The sequence below is a fragment of the Carcharodon carcharias genome, chromosome 9 (genome assembly GCF_017639515.1).
Source record: "Carcharodon carcharias isolate sCarCar2 chromosome 9, sCarCar2.pri, whole genome shotgun sequence".
NCBI lineage: Eukaryota > Metazoa > Chordata > Chondrichthyes > Lamniformes > Lamnidae > Carcharodon > Carcharodon carcharias.
In genome coordinates this window covers 8,127,352-8,146,992 of record NC_054475.1, presented here as the reverse complement: position 1 = coordinate 8,146,992, position 19,641 = coordinate 8,127,352, and the positions used below count along the sequence as shown (strand labels likewise).

Sequence of the window (19,641 nt, the reverse complement as noted above, 5' to 3'; positions counted from 1 at the left end):
TGTTTTGAGGCATTCAGTGGTCGTGAAAGGCGTTGCACCTTCAACAACCTCCTTACTGCTGAACCTGGCACACCCATCAGCTGTAAACCAGGGGCTGCACTAACCCTATTACTACGTTGTCCAATAACAATAAGACGTGCCGGGAATGCTCAGCAGGTGCAGGCAGCATCCGTGGAGAGGAACAGAGTCACTGCTTCAGATGGATAATCTCTCAGCAGAACTGAAGAACAGTAAAAATGTATGTTTTTTTTCTAAAAAGGCAGTGGAAGTAGGGAGGGGGCGTGGGTGGGGGTAGGAGGGGACAGGACAAACAAAAGGGAAGGGCCTGTGAAAGGGTGGAGGGAGATTGAATAACAAAAGATTTCACGATGCAACAGCCAAAAGAAACAAAGGTTGTGTCCAAAATGAGGCACAGCAACAAGCCAAGACTAACCCAGCAAGAAACAAACATCCAGAGCAAAACGAAGGTGGTCTACAGTTATTAGAACCTGTCTTCATCTTGGTCTGTGTTTTTTTCCCTTTATCCCTTCATGTTGCATTCAGATGGTTGCTGGGTAGTCATTCACGCTTCTGTTTCTCCCCACAGATGCTGTCTGACCTACTGCGTATTTCCAGCATTTTTGTTGTTATTGTTTTTATTTCAGACTTGCAGCATTTGCAGTATTTTGCTTCTATATTAGTGTTAGACTGTTCCATTATTCACAAAGAACCAGGAACTAATTGTTATGTGAGGACACACCCCAGGGCGTCATATTCACTGGCGCAATGCAGTCATGTGCCGAGTAACAATCTATCAGTCCGTCAGTCTACCAGCCACATGGAGGGTAGAAAGAAATGCACTCAATAAAGCTTGTAGCATTTTGAGTCTAAAGTGTGATTACTTCTAACCTAAGGGAGCCAGAAGACATAACACCTTTAAAATCTGTGTCCAATTTCAACAAAAGGCTCGATTTAACACTGTCGGATTGTCTAAAGCCTCACCCTTTTGTGCAAAGATGCCCATGTATCTCACGGAGGGGCTCATAGACGTTTACAGTACAAAAGGAGGCCATTCAGCCCATCGTGTCCACGCCGGTCAACAAAGACCTAACGACACTAATCCCATTTTCCAGCGCTTGGCCCAAAGTCCTGGAGGCTAGAGCAACACAAGCAAATGCCTAAATACTTCTTATTGAGCTGATCGTCACTGGACGCAGCATCCAATAAGTCATCGCAAGAAACAGAGGAACGTTCTGTATTGTACAGATTCAGCGTTCCAATGGAGAAGACAGCGTATTATATAGATTTGGATTCCAACAGAGACGACTGCATATTCTTTAAATTCGCCACCTTTTCTGGAGGGTGAATACGCTCTCTGCAGGCTCTACAGAGGCTATGGTGAGTTCTGCATGATCGAGGGCCTCAACAGGATGCGCTCTATGGGATGAGGGCGCCTGGATTGAAGAACACCTGTTCTCCAGGCTCACTGGATCCTCGGTGGGGAACCAATGCCTTCTCTATGGGTGGAATATTACAGCCCCCTCCGGCCGGCGGGATTTTCCAGTCCCGCTCAAGTCAATGGGCCTCTGGACGGCTCGCCACGTTTTCCGGCCCCGCCCCTAGCCGTGATGGGGTGGTAAAACTCCGCCCTAATTTTTCAGGAACAGCTGGAGCCTAGGCCGCCCTCTCTCTTACCCAATATCTTGCTGATGCTGGAGTTGTGCATGTCAGGGTAAGTTTGAAGAATCTTCCTTCGTTCGTCCTTTGCCCACACCATGAATGCATTCATTGGTCGTTTGATGTGCTCGTGGTTGCTGCCACCTCTGGACTCGTAGCCTTTCGACCCCGAGAGGGTCAGGTTTCCTGAAGCGGACAAACAAGTGAATGAATCAGAACACCAGAGGGATTTTATCCAGCTGGAACGGAACACACATGCATGGGACTGGGAGATGAAAGTAAGGAGTAATCGTTCAGCTAGAAAAACTAACTAGCACGGGGTGGACATCGTACAAAATCAGTGAAGTGTCAGGAGTAGCCATTTTATTTAGCACTCTGCACCTAGCGGCAAATTAAAGCAGCAGCCCCTACTCGCCTCACTGATTCCCATCGATGGGAAGCAGTATTGCGCTACGCACCTTCAGAATCGTTGCTGCTATTAAAATCTTCATTCCCACTTGCTGCTTTCCCGTCCTCCTGTTTTGCGAGTGGCGACTCTGTTATTCTTGAATCCTGAAAGGCACAGAGAGGAAGGCTGCAGAGTTAGAGCCAATGGTTTAAGGAGACGATGGTAATTTCACTGGGCTAGTGAATCTGAGGGCGGGGGCAGCACTTACCCCCCGTTTAGTGGGGGTGGAGGGGGGGTGGGTGGGGGGGCGGGCGCGGTGTTGTGCAGGAGCGGGCGCGAGCAGGTGCGTTCCTGATCGGCGCCCCTCTCCCCCTCCCCCAAGTCAGCGGTGCGTCACCATTTTATATGGGCGGGCCAATTAAGCCCGGAAGTGCAGTGAGCTCCCCTGAGCAGCTCTGTGCGCTTTTTCACACACAGGCACGGTAGAGTGCGCAGACCCTCCCTGAGGCAAAGTGCTGCCTCACGGAGAGCGGCTGAAGCTTTGAAAATGTATTGAAGGTAAGAAAACAATTTCCCGACGGGTCCCCTCATGTGACACTGACACATGAGCTGGGACACGTCCATTACTTCTGTTTAAAAAAATTTTCCCGAAACGTTTTAAATCCCTCACGAAACCTCAACCCGCCCGTGGATGAGGTTTCATGATAAATGCGAAGAGCACCTGGGCTCCTGGCCTGTCTGCCAACCTGAAGGTTGGACGGGCAGGCCCATTAATTATTTTAATGGCCTTAATATGCTATTGACAGGTCGGTGGGTGCTCAGCTGACTTGGCTGTGTGCCGGCTGAACTGATAATCTAACTGACACGGGGTGATGTCGGGATAGCGATATCACCACGCGTCGTTTTACTCGTTGGCGGGCGTGCCCCGCCCCCGCTCGCCGACCGGAAAACGCTGCCCCCAGACCAAACCTACAAAATTCTGAAGGAGCTCGATAGCGTAGATGAATCTACGCTACGATGGTAGGGAATCTAAGAGCCGGTGGGGCACAGCCTCAGGATAAGGGCCCAGTCATTTAGGACTGAGATGATGGGAAAATTACTTCACTTCACGGGCTGTGAATCTTTGGAATTCTCTACTCCAGAGGGGTAGGGAAGCTCCATCGTTGAATCCATTTAAGCCTGGGATAGACAGATTTTTGGCCTCTCAGGGAATTAAGGAACATGGGGAGCAGGTGGGGAATATGGAGTTGAAGCCCAAGATCAGCCGTGATCGTATTCAGTGGCGGAGCAGGCTCGACAGGACATACAGTCTACTCCAGCTCCTATTTTGTGTTCTTGTGCTCTGGGGAATGGGTTCAAATCCCATCACAGCAGCTGATGGAATTTAATTTCAATTAATAAATCTGGAATTAAAGCTAGCCTCAGTGATGGCGACCACTACAACTGTCACCAATTGTCGTAAAAATGCATCCGGTTCACTAATGTCCTTTAGGGAAGGAAATCTGCCATCCTTACCAGGTCTGGCCTACATGTGACTCCAGACCCACAGCAATGTGGTTGGCTCTTAACTGCCCCTTTGAAATGGCCTATCAAGCCACTAAGTTCAAGGGCAATTAGGGATGGGCAGCAAATGTTGGCCTTGCCAGTGACACCCACATCCCATGAAAGAATAAAAAAAAGGAATAGCTAACAGGAAATTATGGCAGGAAGAGAGTGACGCACACAGACGAAACAATAAAAATAAGATCGACAGCACCACAATGCACAGCAGAATCCCTTCAGGCAAAAGTACTGCTCAGGTTTAAGGTTGGGAACAGGACACAGGCCTCCCTGTTAGCTTAGTTTCCCTTTGTTTCAACCATTTATTTATTTTTTTTTTAAACAGAAAAATTTTACAATATGATATACTTATAGAAATTGAATCCCTATATTCTGAAAGAGTTTCAGTTCAGTTTCTTTATTATTTATTTTGTATTCATTTACGGGATGTCGGCATTGCTGGCTAGACCGGGGCTTATTGCCCATCCCTAACTGCCCCCTGAGAAGGTGGTGGTGAGCTGCTTTCTTCAACTGATGTAGTCCATGTGGTGTAGGTACACCCACAGTGCTGTTAGGGAGGGAGTTCCAGGATTTTGACTCAGTGACAGTGAAGGAACGGCGATATATTTTCAAGTCAGGATGGTGAGTGGCTTGGAGGGGAACTTCCAGGTAGCGGTGTTCACATGTGTCTGCTGCCCTTGGCCTTCCAGATGGTAGTGTTCATGGTTTTGGAAGGTGCTGCCTACAGAGCCTTGGTGAGTTTCTGCAGTGCATCTTGTAGATGGTACACACTGCAGTCACTGTTTGTCAGTGGTAGAGGGAGTGAATGTTTGTGGATGTGGTGCCATTCAAACCGGTTGCTTTGGCCTGGATGGTGTCCAGCTTCTTGAGTGTTGTGGGAGCTGCACTCATCCAGGTAAATGGAGAGTATTCCATCACACTCCTGACTTATACTTGTAGATGGTGGACAGGCTTTGGGGAGTCAGGAGGTGAGTTACTTGTCACAGGATTCCTACCTGCTCTTGTAGCCACAGTATTTATATGGCTAGTCCAGTTCAGTTTCTGTTCAATGGTAACCCTCAGGGTGTTGATAGTGGGGGATTCAGTGATGATAATGCCATTGAACATCAAGGGGCAATGGTTAGATTCTCTCTTGTTGGAGATGGTCATTGCCTGACACTTGTGTGGCACGAATGTAACTTGCCACTTGTCAGCTCAAGCCTGGATATTGTCCAGGTCTTGCTGCATTTGGACATGGACTGCTTCAGTATCTGAGGAGTTGCGAATGGTGCTGAACATTGTGCAATCATCAGCGAACATCCCCACTTCTGACCTTATGATGGAAGGAAGGTCATTGATGAAGCAGCTGAAGATGGTTGGGCTTGGGACATGACACTGAAGAAATCCTGCAGTGATGTCCTGGAACTGAGATAATTGACCTCCAAAAACCACAACCATCTTCCTTTGTGCTAGGTATGACTCCAAACAGTGGAAAGTTTCCCCCACCCGATTCCCATTGACCCCAGTTTTGCTAGGGCTCCTTGATGCCACACTTGGTCAAATGCTGCCTTGTGTATAGGTCACTCTCACCTATAAAGTAGCTTAACAATACGCTTTTATCCTATAACTTATTGAACTGGCCCTTGCCTACAGAAGATTTGAGGTTTTCATTCTCCTGCTGTTACCACACTGTTGGTGAGAGGGAATGAGTCCCAGAGGTCAGAGAACATGATGCATCCAGTGTGAGGAAAGGCTGAGCGTCTGGGGGAATAAGGGTCTGGGGTGGGAGGAGTTAGCCAGTAACACACAGAACAAATAAACTGCACAGAAACCTGCATCTGGGTACCTGGACCAGAGTTTTTAAGATGGTGGAGCTTCCCTCCCCACCATCTGAGCCATCAATGGTGAACATGTTTCTGCCAATACTGGCTGCCCTGCAGCCATTTAATGCTCCAACGAGCATTACTTGGCTGGAGGCGGGACTTCAGCCCCTCACTTGGGAGGGAGTCCCACATAAGAGAGCTGAAAGCCAATCTGATTGGCCAGCAGCGCGCTAGTCCCAGCAGCGCCAGAAACTGCAGTGGGCAGGACAGGGACTGCAAGCAGTTCCCAGAGTATAAGAGCCAGGTAAGTTTTGGGGGTCTCAGGGTGGGGTGGGGAGGTGAGGGCTAGGAGGGGAAGGGTAGAGGAATGGTAGGAAGGTGCTGTAGGAGAGACCAGGCTGTTCATGGAGGCATACCCCCACCTTCCTGCCCGAGGCCTGAGCAGGGTCACTTTTCAGGTTGCTCCCAGCTGAATTCCTCCCACCATCCTGAAAATTGAGGTGGAGCTGGAAACAGCCCTTAAAGTGGCCACTTAAGGGCCTTAACCGGAGTGAGGGCAGCCTGGCTAGCCTAGGACCTGCCCATCCCACAGTAAAAGTTTGCCGAGAGGACAGGGCAGGTGGGGGCCCAGTGGGCAGGCGGGGCCCAATGGGCAAACCTGCGGGATGGGCAAACGTAAAATTCTGCCCCTGCAAATGGGTGCATTGAGGTAGCAAAGCCAAGATAAGAGCACACACCCAAACACAGAATAAAGCCTGCTGCTCAGAGAGTAGCAGAGACCCAGTTACACAGCATCTCACTCTGAGACCTATTTGACTCTGAGCTCAGCTTCCCATTACATCACCACTCGATCACCAAGACAGCAGACCTCCATCTCCGTAATACCACCCGTCTCCAACAATGATTCAGTCCACACGCTGCTGAAACAATCATCCGTTCCCTAGTTACCTCTAGGCCTGACCCGCTCCAGTGACATCCCAGCCTCCAACCGTAAACTTGAGCTCATCCAAAACGCTGCTTCCTGTATCCTAACTCGCACCAAATCCCATTCAACCAACGCCCGTGTGTTCACTGATCTACATCGGTTCCCAAGCTGACAATACCTCGTTTGAAAAATTCTCCCCTTTGATTTTCAATCTCACTGTGGCCTCGTCGTTCCTTATCTCTGTAATTTCTCCCGGCCCTATATGTGCTCTCCTCGATCTCTGGCCTCTTGAGCATCCCTGATTTTCATTGCCCCACCATTGGTAGCCATGGTGGTCTTCAGCTGCCTAGGCCCTAAGCTCTGGAATTCCCTCTCTAAACCTCTCCACCTTCCTTCCTCACTTTCCTGCACTATGAAATGCTCTTAAAAAATAAAAACGTTGAGTGGAGTTTAATGCCCTCCCCTGTGGTGAGTTTGATGGCAGGGAGTTGTGGGTGGGAAGCCTACAGCCTTCCTGCCTCCCACCCTGCAATCAGTTCCAATTAAGGCAAGTAACGCCCACTGGTATTAACCCAGCGTGAGGCAGCGGTCTTACCATGCGGGGAGTATGACAACCAACCCCATGAGGAGCTGCTTGTGGGCTCCTTGGGCAACAGGGGTGTGGTGGGGGTGGGGGGCAAGTGTATGGAAGTCCCTTGTTTAAAGGCACTCGGTGCCTGATGGAGACACCCAGTGTCAGGAAGCTGGGGTGGGGGCGAGCTAAAAGCCACACGCCCACCTTTGCTGCCGAACCCCCTCCCACCTTCCCTGAGACTCCCACCCTGTGATTGCCCCTCCCACCGTCATTCACTTGTGGCCTGTGATCCAGTGCTGATTTTAGGCTTCAAGTAGGTGTTGCACTGGCAGCAGCCTCCACATCCCCAGTGACACTGCTGTACAATAGGGCTACTGGCATCTGTTGGCTGTCAGCTTGCGGTGGGCAGGATTACCAGCCCAGGGTCCCAAGCCTGCTGCTGTCCAGTTAAGTGCCCGAGTGGCACTTTATTTGACGGGCCTTCTCTGAAAGAGAAAATGCAAACCCAGCCACCTCCATTAAATACCTCCCACTAACTCTCGTTTCACAGATGCTGAGTATTTCCAGTATTTTTGTCTTTTACTTTAGATTTCCAGCATCTGAAGTGTTTTGCTTTGATATTAATGCTTTAAAACTTACCGCTTTTGTCACCTGTTGTATTATCCCATGAGGCTCAATGTCAATTTTTGGTTTACAATACTCCTTAGAATCAACTTGGGCCATTTTAACTTGTTAAAGCCCTGATATAATTGCAAACTGTAGTAGTAGGTGGGAGTGGGAGGAGAATAGGGTAAAATCAATGAGTTTTACCATGAGGGTGTAGAGTTTAACTGGATATACTGCATGAAGCATCAAGAGTAAGGCTCGATGGAATAAACCTTTTTCCAGAATTGGTCAGGCAAATTGAACTCTCCTATGTCTAACACTGACCTTGTCCTTCCTGCTATTGTTTACAGCTGGAATTTCCATAGCTCGGCTCTTCCCAAGAAAGATCTGCTTTGGACTCTGCATGGCCTTTCCAATGGCATCCTGCTCGACTGGATAACCTGGGAAAGACAAAACAATCCAGACATGGAGTCAGAGAGACAATTCACAGCCAAACTCTTCATTCCATGAACTCAAATTAAACTCAACAGAAGAGGTACCAAACGGCCTCAGTCCTCCCACAGCAGCTGCAGAGACAGAAGTTTCCAGATACCAATTGAAAGATGGATTTCAGCTAAGGCGAAGGAAGGATGTTCTTGGTGTGTGATATACCTGATCATTACTCAATGAGACCTACAGAATGGGCAAGTGTATGGACGGTTGTTGAGGACAGGATCAGGTTCAGCTGCAGCACTCTCTTCTGTAGGCTCACACGAAGAAAATGAGCACTTAGCCAACAAACTAACGGGCTTCTTGGCTCCTGTAGATCTGTACCTCAATCAGAGGCAGGTCTTAAAGGGGATATCAGAAAGGGTTGAGGGGAATTGGAATGGGACTGAAAGTGTCAGAGAAGGAGACAGTTGTCAGGATTTGGCAGTGCACTGGCTATGTTACTGAACCAATCATCCATAGGCCTGGAATTATAACCCGGAGAATGACTGTTCAAATCTCACTGTGGCAGTTTGAGAATTTGAATTCCGTTTATAACAAAAATCTGGAAATAAAGAGTTAGTACCAAGAAATGTGACCACAAAGCTGTGGAATATCATAAAAACCTAACCAGTTCACTAATGTCCTTTAGAGAGTGAAGAAAACCCACTGTCATTCGCCAATCTAGTCAATATGTGACTCCAGACCCACATCAACAATGGTTGACTCTTAACTGCTTCTGAAGACTCCTAATAAAACCACTGGAGTTCTGTCAAAATCACTACCCTGGTTCAAAACGACAGCCCCACTTCCAGTTTCTAAAGGCAAGGGTCGATAGGCACTAAGTGCTGGACTTGCCAGCCATGCCCAGATCCCAAGAATTATTTTTTTGTTTTCAAAACTGAAAATGTTACAATAATCTAGAAGGATTTGAAAGAACAGATCCACTTTTGCTCATCATCAGAAATAATAGCAACAGAAATATTTCTCCCCTGTGGTGCTGACTACATGAGTAATATTTTACATTGAGTCTTTCGGCAAAGGCAAGGCAAGGTTCAAAATGAGCCGAGAGGGTAGGAATGGGTCAAATCTGTGGAAGAATTTTGGAAGATTACATTGGAAGACAGGCTCTTGTTTATAAGGATAAGGGATTGGCAGATGGAGGTTGCACTCAGGGAGGTGCTGGGTCTCTTCAGCAGCAAGGCCAGCATTTATTGCCCATTCCTTGACGCCCTTTAAGAGGGCGGTGGTGATCCACCTTCTTGAACCTCTCTAGCCCGTGTGGTGAAGGTATAGCTGCAGTGTCATCAGGGACTTCCAGGATTGAACCCAGTGACGATAATGGGACACATATCCAAATTGAGATGGTATGTGACTTGGAAGGGGAACTTGGACGCAATGGTGTTATCATACATCTGCTGCCCTTGCACTTTTGGGAAATGGAGCGGGTGTGTTCGGGAGGTGCTGTCAAAGAAGTCTTGATGAGTTCCAGCAGTTGCACTATGACCAATCAATATGCAAGCTTCAGTTCACTTTAACTGCAAAGATATAGGCAAAGCATCAAGGCCTACAGGGCAGGTGTAAAAGAGGGAAAGGGAAGACAAGGTAAACCAGGAAGCAATGACTGAAGATTGTTGGAGCATTCAGAGACTGAAGGAAGCAAAGCAAACCCAATCTTTTGAGGTTCTGGGAAAGAATGAGCTAGAGCAGGAGGGAGAGTAATGAGCCTCGATCTCATCACAGTCAGAATGTCTAGAACAATGTACTCACAGCTGAGGAAGACTAAGGAAAAGCAGTTCTGAAACAGTGACCATAGTAACATTGAGAAAATAGAAAGGGTCTGAAAAATGAGAGTAGAAGGGCAGAGGTTGGAATGGATGAGAGAGAAAAGAGAAGCAATATCAATCAGAAAACAAGCTTTTACCTTAACTTTGGCAAAAGCTTAGTGGGTTAAAAGGGCCTCCTCATGGCAGCCATATTTAAGTCTTTGGTATAGTGACTAATGCTTTATAGAGAGTTAAAAGTGATCAAGGATAAATAGTCAGGAAAGGAAACCAAACATTCTGGAGGCAACAGTATAGGATTTCCACTTGAGATCAGAGACACAGTAACGTCAGTGAGAACAAATCCATATAACAGAACCAAAAGTGAAATTGCATTCAACAGTCCGTGTCTTACAAACATTTTACCCAATCTCATTCAAAGGTATCCAAAACATGTAAAAACATTTGGCATTGCCTTAGGGGTGGTGGTGGTAAAGGGGGGAAGGGAAGAGAGAGAGAAAAATAAGAGAGAGAGAGAAAAATAAGAGAGAGAGAGAGAGGAGAGAGAGGAGAGAGAGAGAGAGAGAGAGAAGTTATTTACATACAAATAAAAACAGAAAATGCTGGAAAAACTCAGCAGGGTCTGGCAGCATCAGTGGAGAGGAAAACAGAGTCAATGTTTCTAGTTTCATCAGTTAAAGAGAAGTAGAAATATGATGGATTTCATACTGTTTAAGAGAGGGTGGAGCAAGAAAGGTCAGGGATTGGAGGGAGCTAAGGAGAGATTGACAAAGATGTCATGGACGAAAGACAAAGGGAGTGTTAATGTTAGTGTTAAAGACTAAAGAAGGTGCTGATAGTGGTATAATGTAAGATAGAAGAATGTGTTAATAGCAGAACAAGGGTCGGCACTCTGCGCAAGCACAACATAGACACAAGTGTCAGGTGGCCCTGTGGGGGTGGGGAAAAAGGATTTAAAAAGTGAATAAATAAATATTTTTTTAAAAAATGGATTAAAAAAGGGGTAAAGATTGGGGAGAGTGTTCATGGCCTGAAATTGTTGAACTCAGTGTTAAGTCCAGAAGGCTACAAGTGCCTAATCGGAATCTGGTTTGCGTTGGGTTTCACTGGAACATTGCAGCAGGTCAAGGATGGACATGTGGGCATGAGAGCAAGATGGTGTGTTGAAATGACATGTGACAGGAAGATCTGGGTCATGCTTGCCGACTGAGTGAAGGTGTTCTGCAAAGTGGTCATCTGGTCTGCGTTTAGTCTCCCCAATGTAGAGGAGACCGCATTGGGTGCAGCGAATGCCGTAGACTGCTTGCACCTCCTTCAATTTGAAGTGCTGCTTCACCTGAAAGGAGTGTTTGGGGCCTTGGACGGTGAGGAGGGAGGAGGTAAAGGGGCAGGTGTTGCACCTTCTGCGTTTGTACGGGAAGATTCCATGGGAAGAGGATGAGGAGTTAGGGGTGATGGAGGAGCAGACCAGGGAGTTACGAAGGGAACAGTTGCTATAGAATGCTGACAGAGGTGGTGAGGGGAAGATGTATTTGGTGGTGGCATCATGCTGAAATTGGCGGAAATGGTGGAGGATGATCCTTTGCATACAGAGGCTCTTGAGGTGAAAAGTGAGGAGAAGGGGGTCCCCATCATGGTTCTGGAAGGGAGGGGAAGGGGTGAGTGCAGAGGAGCGGGAAATGGGTCGGACACAGTTTAGGGCCCTGTCAACCACAATGGAGGGAACCCTTGGTTAAGGAAAAAGGAAGACAAGTCAGAAGCATCACTTTGGAAAGTGGCATCAGCTGAACAGATGCGATGGAGGCAAAGGGACCAGGAGAATGGAATGGCGTGTGAGCAGCTGTAGTCGAGGTAGCTGTGGGAGTCGATTATTAATGCACACTATCCCAGCCTTCCACACACACAAGCAAGCCTCTCAACTCCCCTCTTCCAAATCCAAGACCATATATCCTACTGCTGATACATGGTTAACCAGCCTGGGTTGAACACAGAAAGCAAGTGCATAGATGTAGCAAAATTTTTCACCCATGGGAAGCAGGAAACTGTGCCTGTGCCTCTCCGTTCCATGGTGCCTCAGGAGTTGCCATCTTCTCAACTTATGCGTGGAATAACTCAATGCAGTTGAAACACAAGCTCACACATTGAAACACTAACACTGAGCCCTGGAGCTACAGCAGTCCCTTGGATCCCTACATCCCACCACATTAACATGGATCAATATTTCTCAGTAGGTTTCAGCCTAAAGTGGGAGAGTCGCTACAGTCAGCAGCTCAACATACTAATGCTTTAACCCAAAAGAGTTCAGAAGAATATACTGGCCCTGGACGGAGTACAGTGTAGATTTACTAGAATGATACCTGGACTCCAAAGGTTATGCTACGAGAAGAGATTAAACAAACTAGTGTTTTATTCCCTGGAGTAAAGAAGGTTATGGGGTGATTTAATCAACATTTTTAAGATATTAAGGTGTACAGGTAGGGCAGATAGAGGGAAACAATTTCTGCTGGTTGGGGAGTCTAGAGCTAGGAGGCATAGTCAAAAGGGTGAAGCCAGACTTTTCAGGAGTGAAATTAGGGAACATTTCTTCAGACAAAGGGTGGTGAAAGTTTGGAACTCTCTTCTGAAAACAGCAGTTGATGCTAGATCAATTATTAATTTGAAATCTGAGATTGATAGACCTTTGTTAACCAAAGGTATTAAAAAAAAATGGGGCAAAGTGGACATATGGAGTTAGATCAGCCACGATCTCACCAAATGGTTGAACAGGCTTGAGGGGCTAAATGGCCTCCTTCTATTCCTATGTCCCAAAAAAAAAGCACAGTATCTAAACGAATAAAACATCTGTTCAAATAGCAGAATTTGCAACACATTTAAGTTGCCAGTACAATATCATCATTTTCAGGCTGGAACTTTCCTTTGAATTACTTGAGAAATCCAGATGAAAGACTCAGGCTCTAATTGAAAGGATTAGAAGAGGAAGAGGGAAGAGTTCAAGACAGGCTTCGATCACACTAAGCATGCACAGTGACTGAATAGTGCGTACTATTAGGTTCAACTTTGTGGCATCACTGCCTTCATCCTTCATCCTTTTCCCTTCCCAATGCTTGCTGAAAGGACACTGCTGTCTTTTGTGTTCCTGCTTCACACACAACTCCCTCCACCTACCCATTCAGTTTGGCTTCGTAAAGCTAGTACTGCTGTTACTATCCCATTTCTAATGGTCTCAGATTTTTCACCCACCCTGGGTGCCCTTGTTGGGAAATTCTCCGAGGTCTGAGTGCTACAGTAGGTCAAACGAAGCTCATCCACTCGCTGTTGGGGGAGCGTGCTACAATCCTAATACATCAACAAAATAAACAACAATATAGGTGTTCTATCCAATTGGCTTTACAAACAAGGTTAAAACGTAAAAATGAACAGTTACTGACCCCAGTGATTCCTCCAGAAAACTTCTTTACTTATCATTTCTATTGAAGAAAGGCAGTTGAAAAGGAGAGTTAGTACCCCATTGAACACAGAGACATGAGCTAATCCCCACCCAACATATCACCGCATCAGTCATGTACAAAGCCACAGCTATCTATTGCCACATGTGTTGGGCACAATGATGGTCACTTGTGATATTACTGTGGGATACTTTAAAGCAGGCTTATGCTTGTGTGTGTATGTTTCTGGGTGTTTGACAAATTTAATTAATCTGCAGACAGTCAGACTGTAAGGTTTGAATCATCAGAGGGATTAAGTGTTAAAAAACAGGCATTTGAAACGTTAATGGATGAGCTAAGTGAGATGCAGTGTGAATTAAATTTGTATTTTTAGATAAGTGGAGAGGTTGCTGGCTTTTCAAAGGGAAATGATAAGATGTTTACAACTGGCAAGATAAATCAGGCAAAGTTATTACATTTATTTTTCCCAAAAGTGCTGTCCATGATGACAACATGAAAGATTTTTATATTCTGGGAAAAGACAGTTCCAAAGACAGGTGGAAACAATGGGATTTACAGATCAAAAGGGGGAAAATATATTTAAAGAAAGAATGAAAGCTGTGCGGGGAATGATCATGTGAGATCTTGAAAAGTGCACTGTGAGAAACAGACTCGTGGACAAAGCCTCCAGCCAGGCTGGAGAAGTTTGCTGTTCCAAAATCCAAGGTTGTGTTAAAACCTTTGGAGTTCCATTGTCGAGTGAGAGGGAGAGAAAAACTGTGAAATACCTCCCTGTGGTTGCTTGTGGTAATATCGCTGGATGTTTTATGGATTAGGAATCTAGTTGGACTGTTGCCTGAAAGGGGTATGTAGTTGGGAGTTTAGTTAAGTAGAGTTCTTGAGAGAACTATTATAAAACTAAATGTAACTGTGTAACTGTAGTCTTGTGTATTTAAGTTTTTTTTGTTAATAGATGTTTTAACTTAATCTTTAAAATCTCTCAAGGTGGTAGTGGACTCATTATTTCTGACTTCAGTGCACAAACCTCGTAATAAATATGAATTGCAAAAAGCATTGTGATAGTGTGGCCAAGTTTCCCTTTGGGATTTGGAAGCCTGGAAAATGCCACCTGCCATATCATAACGCTTGTACACACAATTTTACATCTGTTCTTAACATGGTTAAAGCTAGCCACATGGCCTTGGCTTAATTTGGAGTAAATTATTCAAACATAGAATATCTATGAACAGGTTTAAAGAAACAGCTTATGGGCTGAATTCTCTGGTCGGCGAGTGGGGGCAGGGCTGAAACGTGACGACGCTGGGCGTGTGTCCCAACATCACCGCGCGACATTTAGATCTTCAGTTCGGCAGGCACACAGCCGACTCGGTTCCACGCCTGGCAAACTGCCAAAGGCCTATTAAGGCCATTTAAATAGTAATTAATTCAATTGGCTGAGCTTAAGGTTGGCGGGGGTGGGGGTGGGGGTGGGGGGGGCAGGCAAAGACCCCAGGCGGCCTTCGCATTTTTCATGAAACCTCATCCACTGGCGGGTCGAGGTTTCAAGATGCGTTTTAAAAAAGTCAATAAAAATGTTAAAAATAATTCTTTCACATGTCCCAGCTCCTGTGACAGTGTCACACGAGGGGACAAGTTTTTATTTCTCTTTATTTAAATTTATACATGTCAAACCGATCTCCCTGAGGCTCCTCCGTACCTCAGGGAGATCGCTGCGCTCTGTTGCGCGCATGCACGAGACACCACAGGGAACGACTCAGGGAATCCCCCTCCCCCACCCCCACCCCCACCACCACCGCCCGCACAGGGAGCGCATTGCCTTAATTGGCTCACCCACGTAAAATGGCGGCTTGTCCCCGATTGGGGGGCGCCCATCGGGTTCGCGCCCGCCCGCCCCCACACAATGCCCCCCTGATGTGGGGGGGGGGGGGGAGTTGGGGAGAAAGCTCAACCCTGTGTTTTTAGATGTAAGTTTCAATAATTTTCCTGTGGGGGATGTCTGCTGTGGGGCTATGGGTGATGAGGGAACAGGTTTATCATTTCATTCCATGCAACGTCCAGAGAAACCCTGCTCTCCCTTCAGTCAGCGACAGTCTTGAACCACACAAAGCCGATGGGAGGTGGATTCACGGTCACAAGACCCTGTAGAGAGGCTTCTCTGTCACCCATATGGCACTGAACACTGATTATCAAGCACAGACGCAGCACACTCTTGCAGGGAGGATGGAGAAAGATTAATAATGCCAGTTAAGGGCCCACAGATATTAATTTCAAATCAAATAACATTTTTGGATGTCCTGGAGGTAACAGAGTACCCTGAATCCATGATGGTGTAGCGAAGGATCAGCAAGCAGGTAATATAAGTTACAGCAGCACCTAACAAAAGGAACCAGCTAAATGGCTACAGTTGGTCGGAAGAGGCGCAACATGCACTTTGTAGGGTTTGTTTACCATCTTACCTGAGAAAGAGTAACCGGGTATGCTGCAGTGTTCAAGTATGTATGAGTGGATCTGTATAGATCGAAGAGCTTTTGTGGACAAGTGAGTCTTAAAAAAGGAAGACGTGGATGTTCTTGAAGACCACTTTAACAATAAAGGATATGTTCCATGAGAGATCAGATGGAATAGCCAAGAATCCGAATGAACAAGGAGTGACCAAAGGTAGATTAATCAAAAGCTAAGAGCTGCTAGATTTTGGTTAAATAAGGAACAATATGGCATAGAAGAAACGGGGTCAAAAAACGAGAGATTTTTGTTGTCCCAAAGAAAATGAAGGTGATCAAGATAGTGATGTAGCCAATGAGGGAATTGCAGATCTTGAGAACTGAAGGCGTGTAATCTAAAAGAATTTGATGAGGGTAAAGAACCTAGATGTATGATGGTGCTTGGAGTGTGGATGTTTAATGAGGGACTGCCCATCTCAATTCTGTTCAATTAGCTGGAGTTTTGTAACAAACTACTCCTCAAGTACTGAAGTACCCCATTTAAAATTGACCCTTGCTGCAAATAGTTCAAATCTGTAACTTCAAATAGGAAAGCAAGATAATTTGTGCAAATACACCTTGAAAGATTTTTTTAAAAATGAAGTTGAGGTTTCAAACACACGTCATCAGAATGTGTGAAGCTTGCACAAGGTGCTGTTTAAAATGGGAGGCTTTGTATAAATCAGTAATTTGATGATCAAGTTTGCCCAAAAGGATGTTCTCCAGAAAGGTTATGTTAAGCCAGCTGATGTACCATTCAGAAAGTGGCCCTTTCCTATCGCTCCTCTCCATTGCAGAAAACAAAATTTAAACAATCAATCGTGCAGCTGTTTAAAGCACAAAGGATACGTTTTGTTTAAATGTGTGGAGCAATTTCTGTCCCGGACAGTAAGTGTTATGAAGGAAGAAATGAATGTGCTTGTAGGCAACTTTAGCAAAGCATGATATGTATGAGTTCCATTTAAGATCAGATGAAATAGCTAAGAATATCAATGGACAACAATGGTCAAAGGTAGATTCATTAAAAAGGTATGAGCTGCTAGATGTTGGTTAGACATTGGCTAATGTTAGGGTATTGATTTTACTGATCATCAGCCTTTTAGTGCCTTGCCCACATGTCATGTGTGAACCTGGTGACGCTGACAGGCCGTTTGACCATAGAGGCATCACAGCTAAAGCATCTGGCTGACTGTCCCCGCAGTAGTCAGCAACAATCTCATGGACAGGAGCAGACTGCTCCCCAGGACTCCCCAACAATCGATCAATGGCAGCAGAATCACAAAGGCTTGCACAAGTCTCCCCTTACCTCTGGTTAACAAGGATGTTGGTGTGCTGGACTGTAACTCTGTTGGGATCACGAAGCTTGAAGGTGAGGGTCCTCTCCTGAGTTTGGCCTGTGGGGATGAGGGAGACTTCGAAACGTCTGTACCTTTAGTCTTCGCTGTCAGATTCAATGGCTGAGAAGCTTCCTCCTTAAAGAAAGATGAGGATTAAATTAGAATTTCCACCCAAGGCACAGGTTTTACTGCAGATGTACTGGAGTTGAGCTATATTGGAAAGTCAATCAAGAAAAAAAAATGCTTCTCAACATTCGAGCAAAATCTCTAAGTGAAGGACCTCTCTCTAAACTGTATCAAATTCTCTCAATTTTCCCTTGATCAGAATCACTCTACCTGTGGTCTTACATTTAAACAGAGGACTGTTGGTATCGAGACTACGACAGCAGGTCAATTGCAATAGGACATTCTGGGTGAGGCTGAGATACAGGAGCACTGACAGTGAAGGAAGATAATACAGTGAGTAGCATTGGCAATCAGAATTTTAGCTGGGATTCAGAGCGATGGTGACAGGATTGGGAAAAATATGGCCTCTAAACAAGCCATTCAAATCACAAGCATAACATTTTCAAAGTACTGTTCCAGCATATAATGAGCAGCCAAGGACACAGTTTCAGCACCTAGCCAATATATTTAGGATGGATGTGGCAAATCAGCCTCAAATTTATCCTCATTTCACTACTCGATCAAACTGAATGGCAGAGCAGGCTCGAGGGGCTGAATGGCCTATTCCTGTTCATAAGCGTAGATTGTGTATTGAAGCTCCATTCCAATGATTTAAGAATTTAATCTAAGGTCATACTTCAGTGCAGTTAACAGGGAGTGCTACAGTGTTGGAGGTGCCATCTTCTGAATGAGACATTAAACCAAGGTCCCCTCTGCCAGTTCCGGTAGATCCCATGGCACTATTCAATGATAGGCAAAGGAAATCTTCTCAGCATCAGATACAGAAACCTGTTCGTAGCCTAACTCCTGTTGGCTCCACTGAGAAAGAGAGAACCCATGGAAGTATGGCGAAGCTTTACAAAGATGGTACCAGGAATGAGACACATTACTTATATGCAGAGATTGGTGAAGCTGGATGGTTCCTCTTTAGAGAAAAGAAGGTTAATGGGGTCACCTTAATGGAGGTGTTCAATATATGAGAAGTTTTAGTGGAGCACGTGGAGAGAACCTGTTTTCTCTGGCAAGTGTTGATAACCAGGCCATTTATTTTAAATCTATGAATAAAGAACGAGGGGTGAAATGAGGATAAATTTCTTCACACCAGAGGGTTGCTGGGATTTGGGAATGAAAGGTAAAGGGCAGCAGATTCTATAGGACCTTTCAAAAGGCAACTGGTCATGTACTTTATGAGGATAATTTGTCGGTTTCTGAAGAAAAGGCTGGGGTGTGAGACCAAATTGGAAAGGTCTTTCAAAGGGCTGGCATCGGCATGGCAGGCTGAGTGGCCTCTTTCTGGGCTGGTAAGGTTCTGTGATTCCAAGTTGAGTTTTCTTTTAAATTTTAAAAATTGGAAAAATAAAATGTCACCAAGATTGGATTCCCTGGCCTGTTGGTAGAAATTTGCTGTGCCAAAAAAATAGCCACTGCATTTGCCTCCTTAACAGTCACTACACCTCAGAATATAATTGAATTGGCAGTGAAGCACTTTGGATGAAGCACATCTGGGGGGAAGCAAGGAGCTTTAATAAATCCAATAAATGCTTTGGCTAATGTGAAATGTTGCTGAAAAGAGAGGCATGTTGCCAAAGCTTTTCATCCTGCAGCCATCAGGACAAATGCAAGAATGCCAAATTTCAAACGAACATAACAATTTATACCACAGGAGAAAAGGGTGCTGATTGGTTGGCAGGTCAACTCTGATTGGCTGAGGCATTGCCACGGAGAAAGCAATGGGGAACTATATAGGCTCCCAAGCTCCTGGGTAAATCAAAAAAGGCGCAAGGCTAGAACATATTGCTTTTGTTTGCAGAGAACGGGTCCCTGTGTATGAATGTATGTCACTTCTAGCAGGCGTAAATTGCCACGTGACGAACTCGACTGATCATCTTAAATTGGTTGTTCATGTAGCTATTAGCGCACTCAGGATTGCTCAGCGGGTGCTGCCCAATCGCAGAATCACATCTAAAAGCAGATGTTTTGTTTTGGGTTTTGCGTGAAATGATGTACGAGGAATCAGTTAACCCCTTCGATGTTTGAAAACCACGGGGTGGAAATCGTGAACAAAAGCAAAGGCGCTATTCAAACTAAAGATTAAACACAAATAACATACAATGAAACCTTGTGTTTCTGTTTAAATGTCCAGAGATTAAAGTAATTTATTCACATGGAGATAGCTCCCATGACATTTCAGATTCTAAATTAAATGAAGTTTTCATGGAAACAACATTGCCAGAGGCGCTGACCTGATGTGAAATATTCTCATCAACTACAAAGCCACTCAAAGTCCACAGGACCAATCAGCCTCACAGGGAAACATCAATTAATTACTTATGAAATGTCATGACTGTTATGTAGACAAACTGGGCAGCCATTCAAATGCAACAATGACCCACAAACAATAAGGAGACTGGCCATTTGTTACATTTATGGCTTGGCAGTACCATTTGAGT

General features: G+C 45.6%; 1 protein-coding gene across 1 annotated transcript in view; it reads right to left on the bottom strand.

Annotated features, from left to right (window-relative positions):
* Window positions 1-19,641, bottom strand: part of LOC121282543 (transcription factor SOX-13-like) — a 192,147-nt gene that overhangs the window by 15,688 nt on the left and 156,818 nt on the right. Inside the window, exons 9-13 of the mRNA XM_041196277.1 lie at window positions 16,996-17,161; window positions 13,192-13,230; window positions 7,836-7,951; window positions 2,115-2,208; window positions 1,675-1,842 (exon numbers count right to left, since the gene is read on the bottom strand). Of these exons, the coding sequence (XP_041052211.1) occupies window positions 1,675-1,842; window positions 2,115-2,208; window positions 7,836-7,951; window positions 13,192-13,230; window positions 16,996-17,161 (583 nt within the window). The remainder of the gene's footprint in view (window positions 1-1,674; window positions 1,843-2,114; window positions 2,209-7,835; window positions 7,952-13,191; window positions 13,231-16,995; window positions 17,162-19,641) is intronic.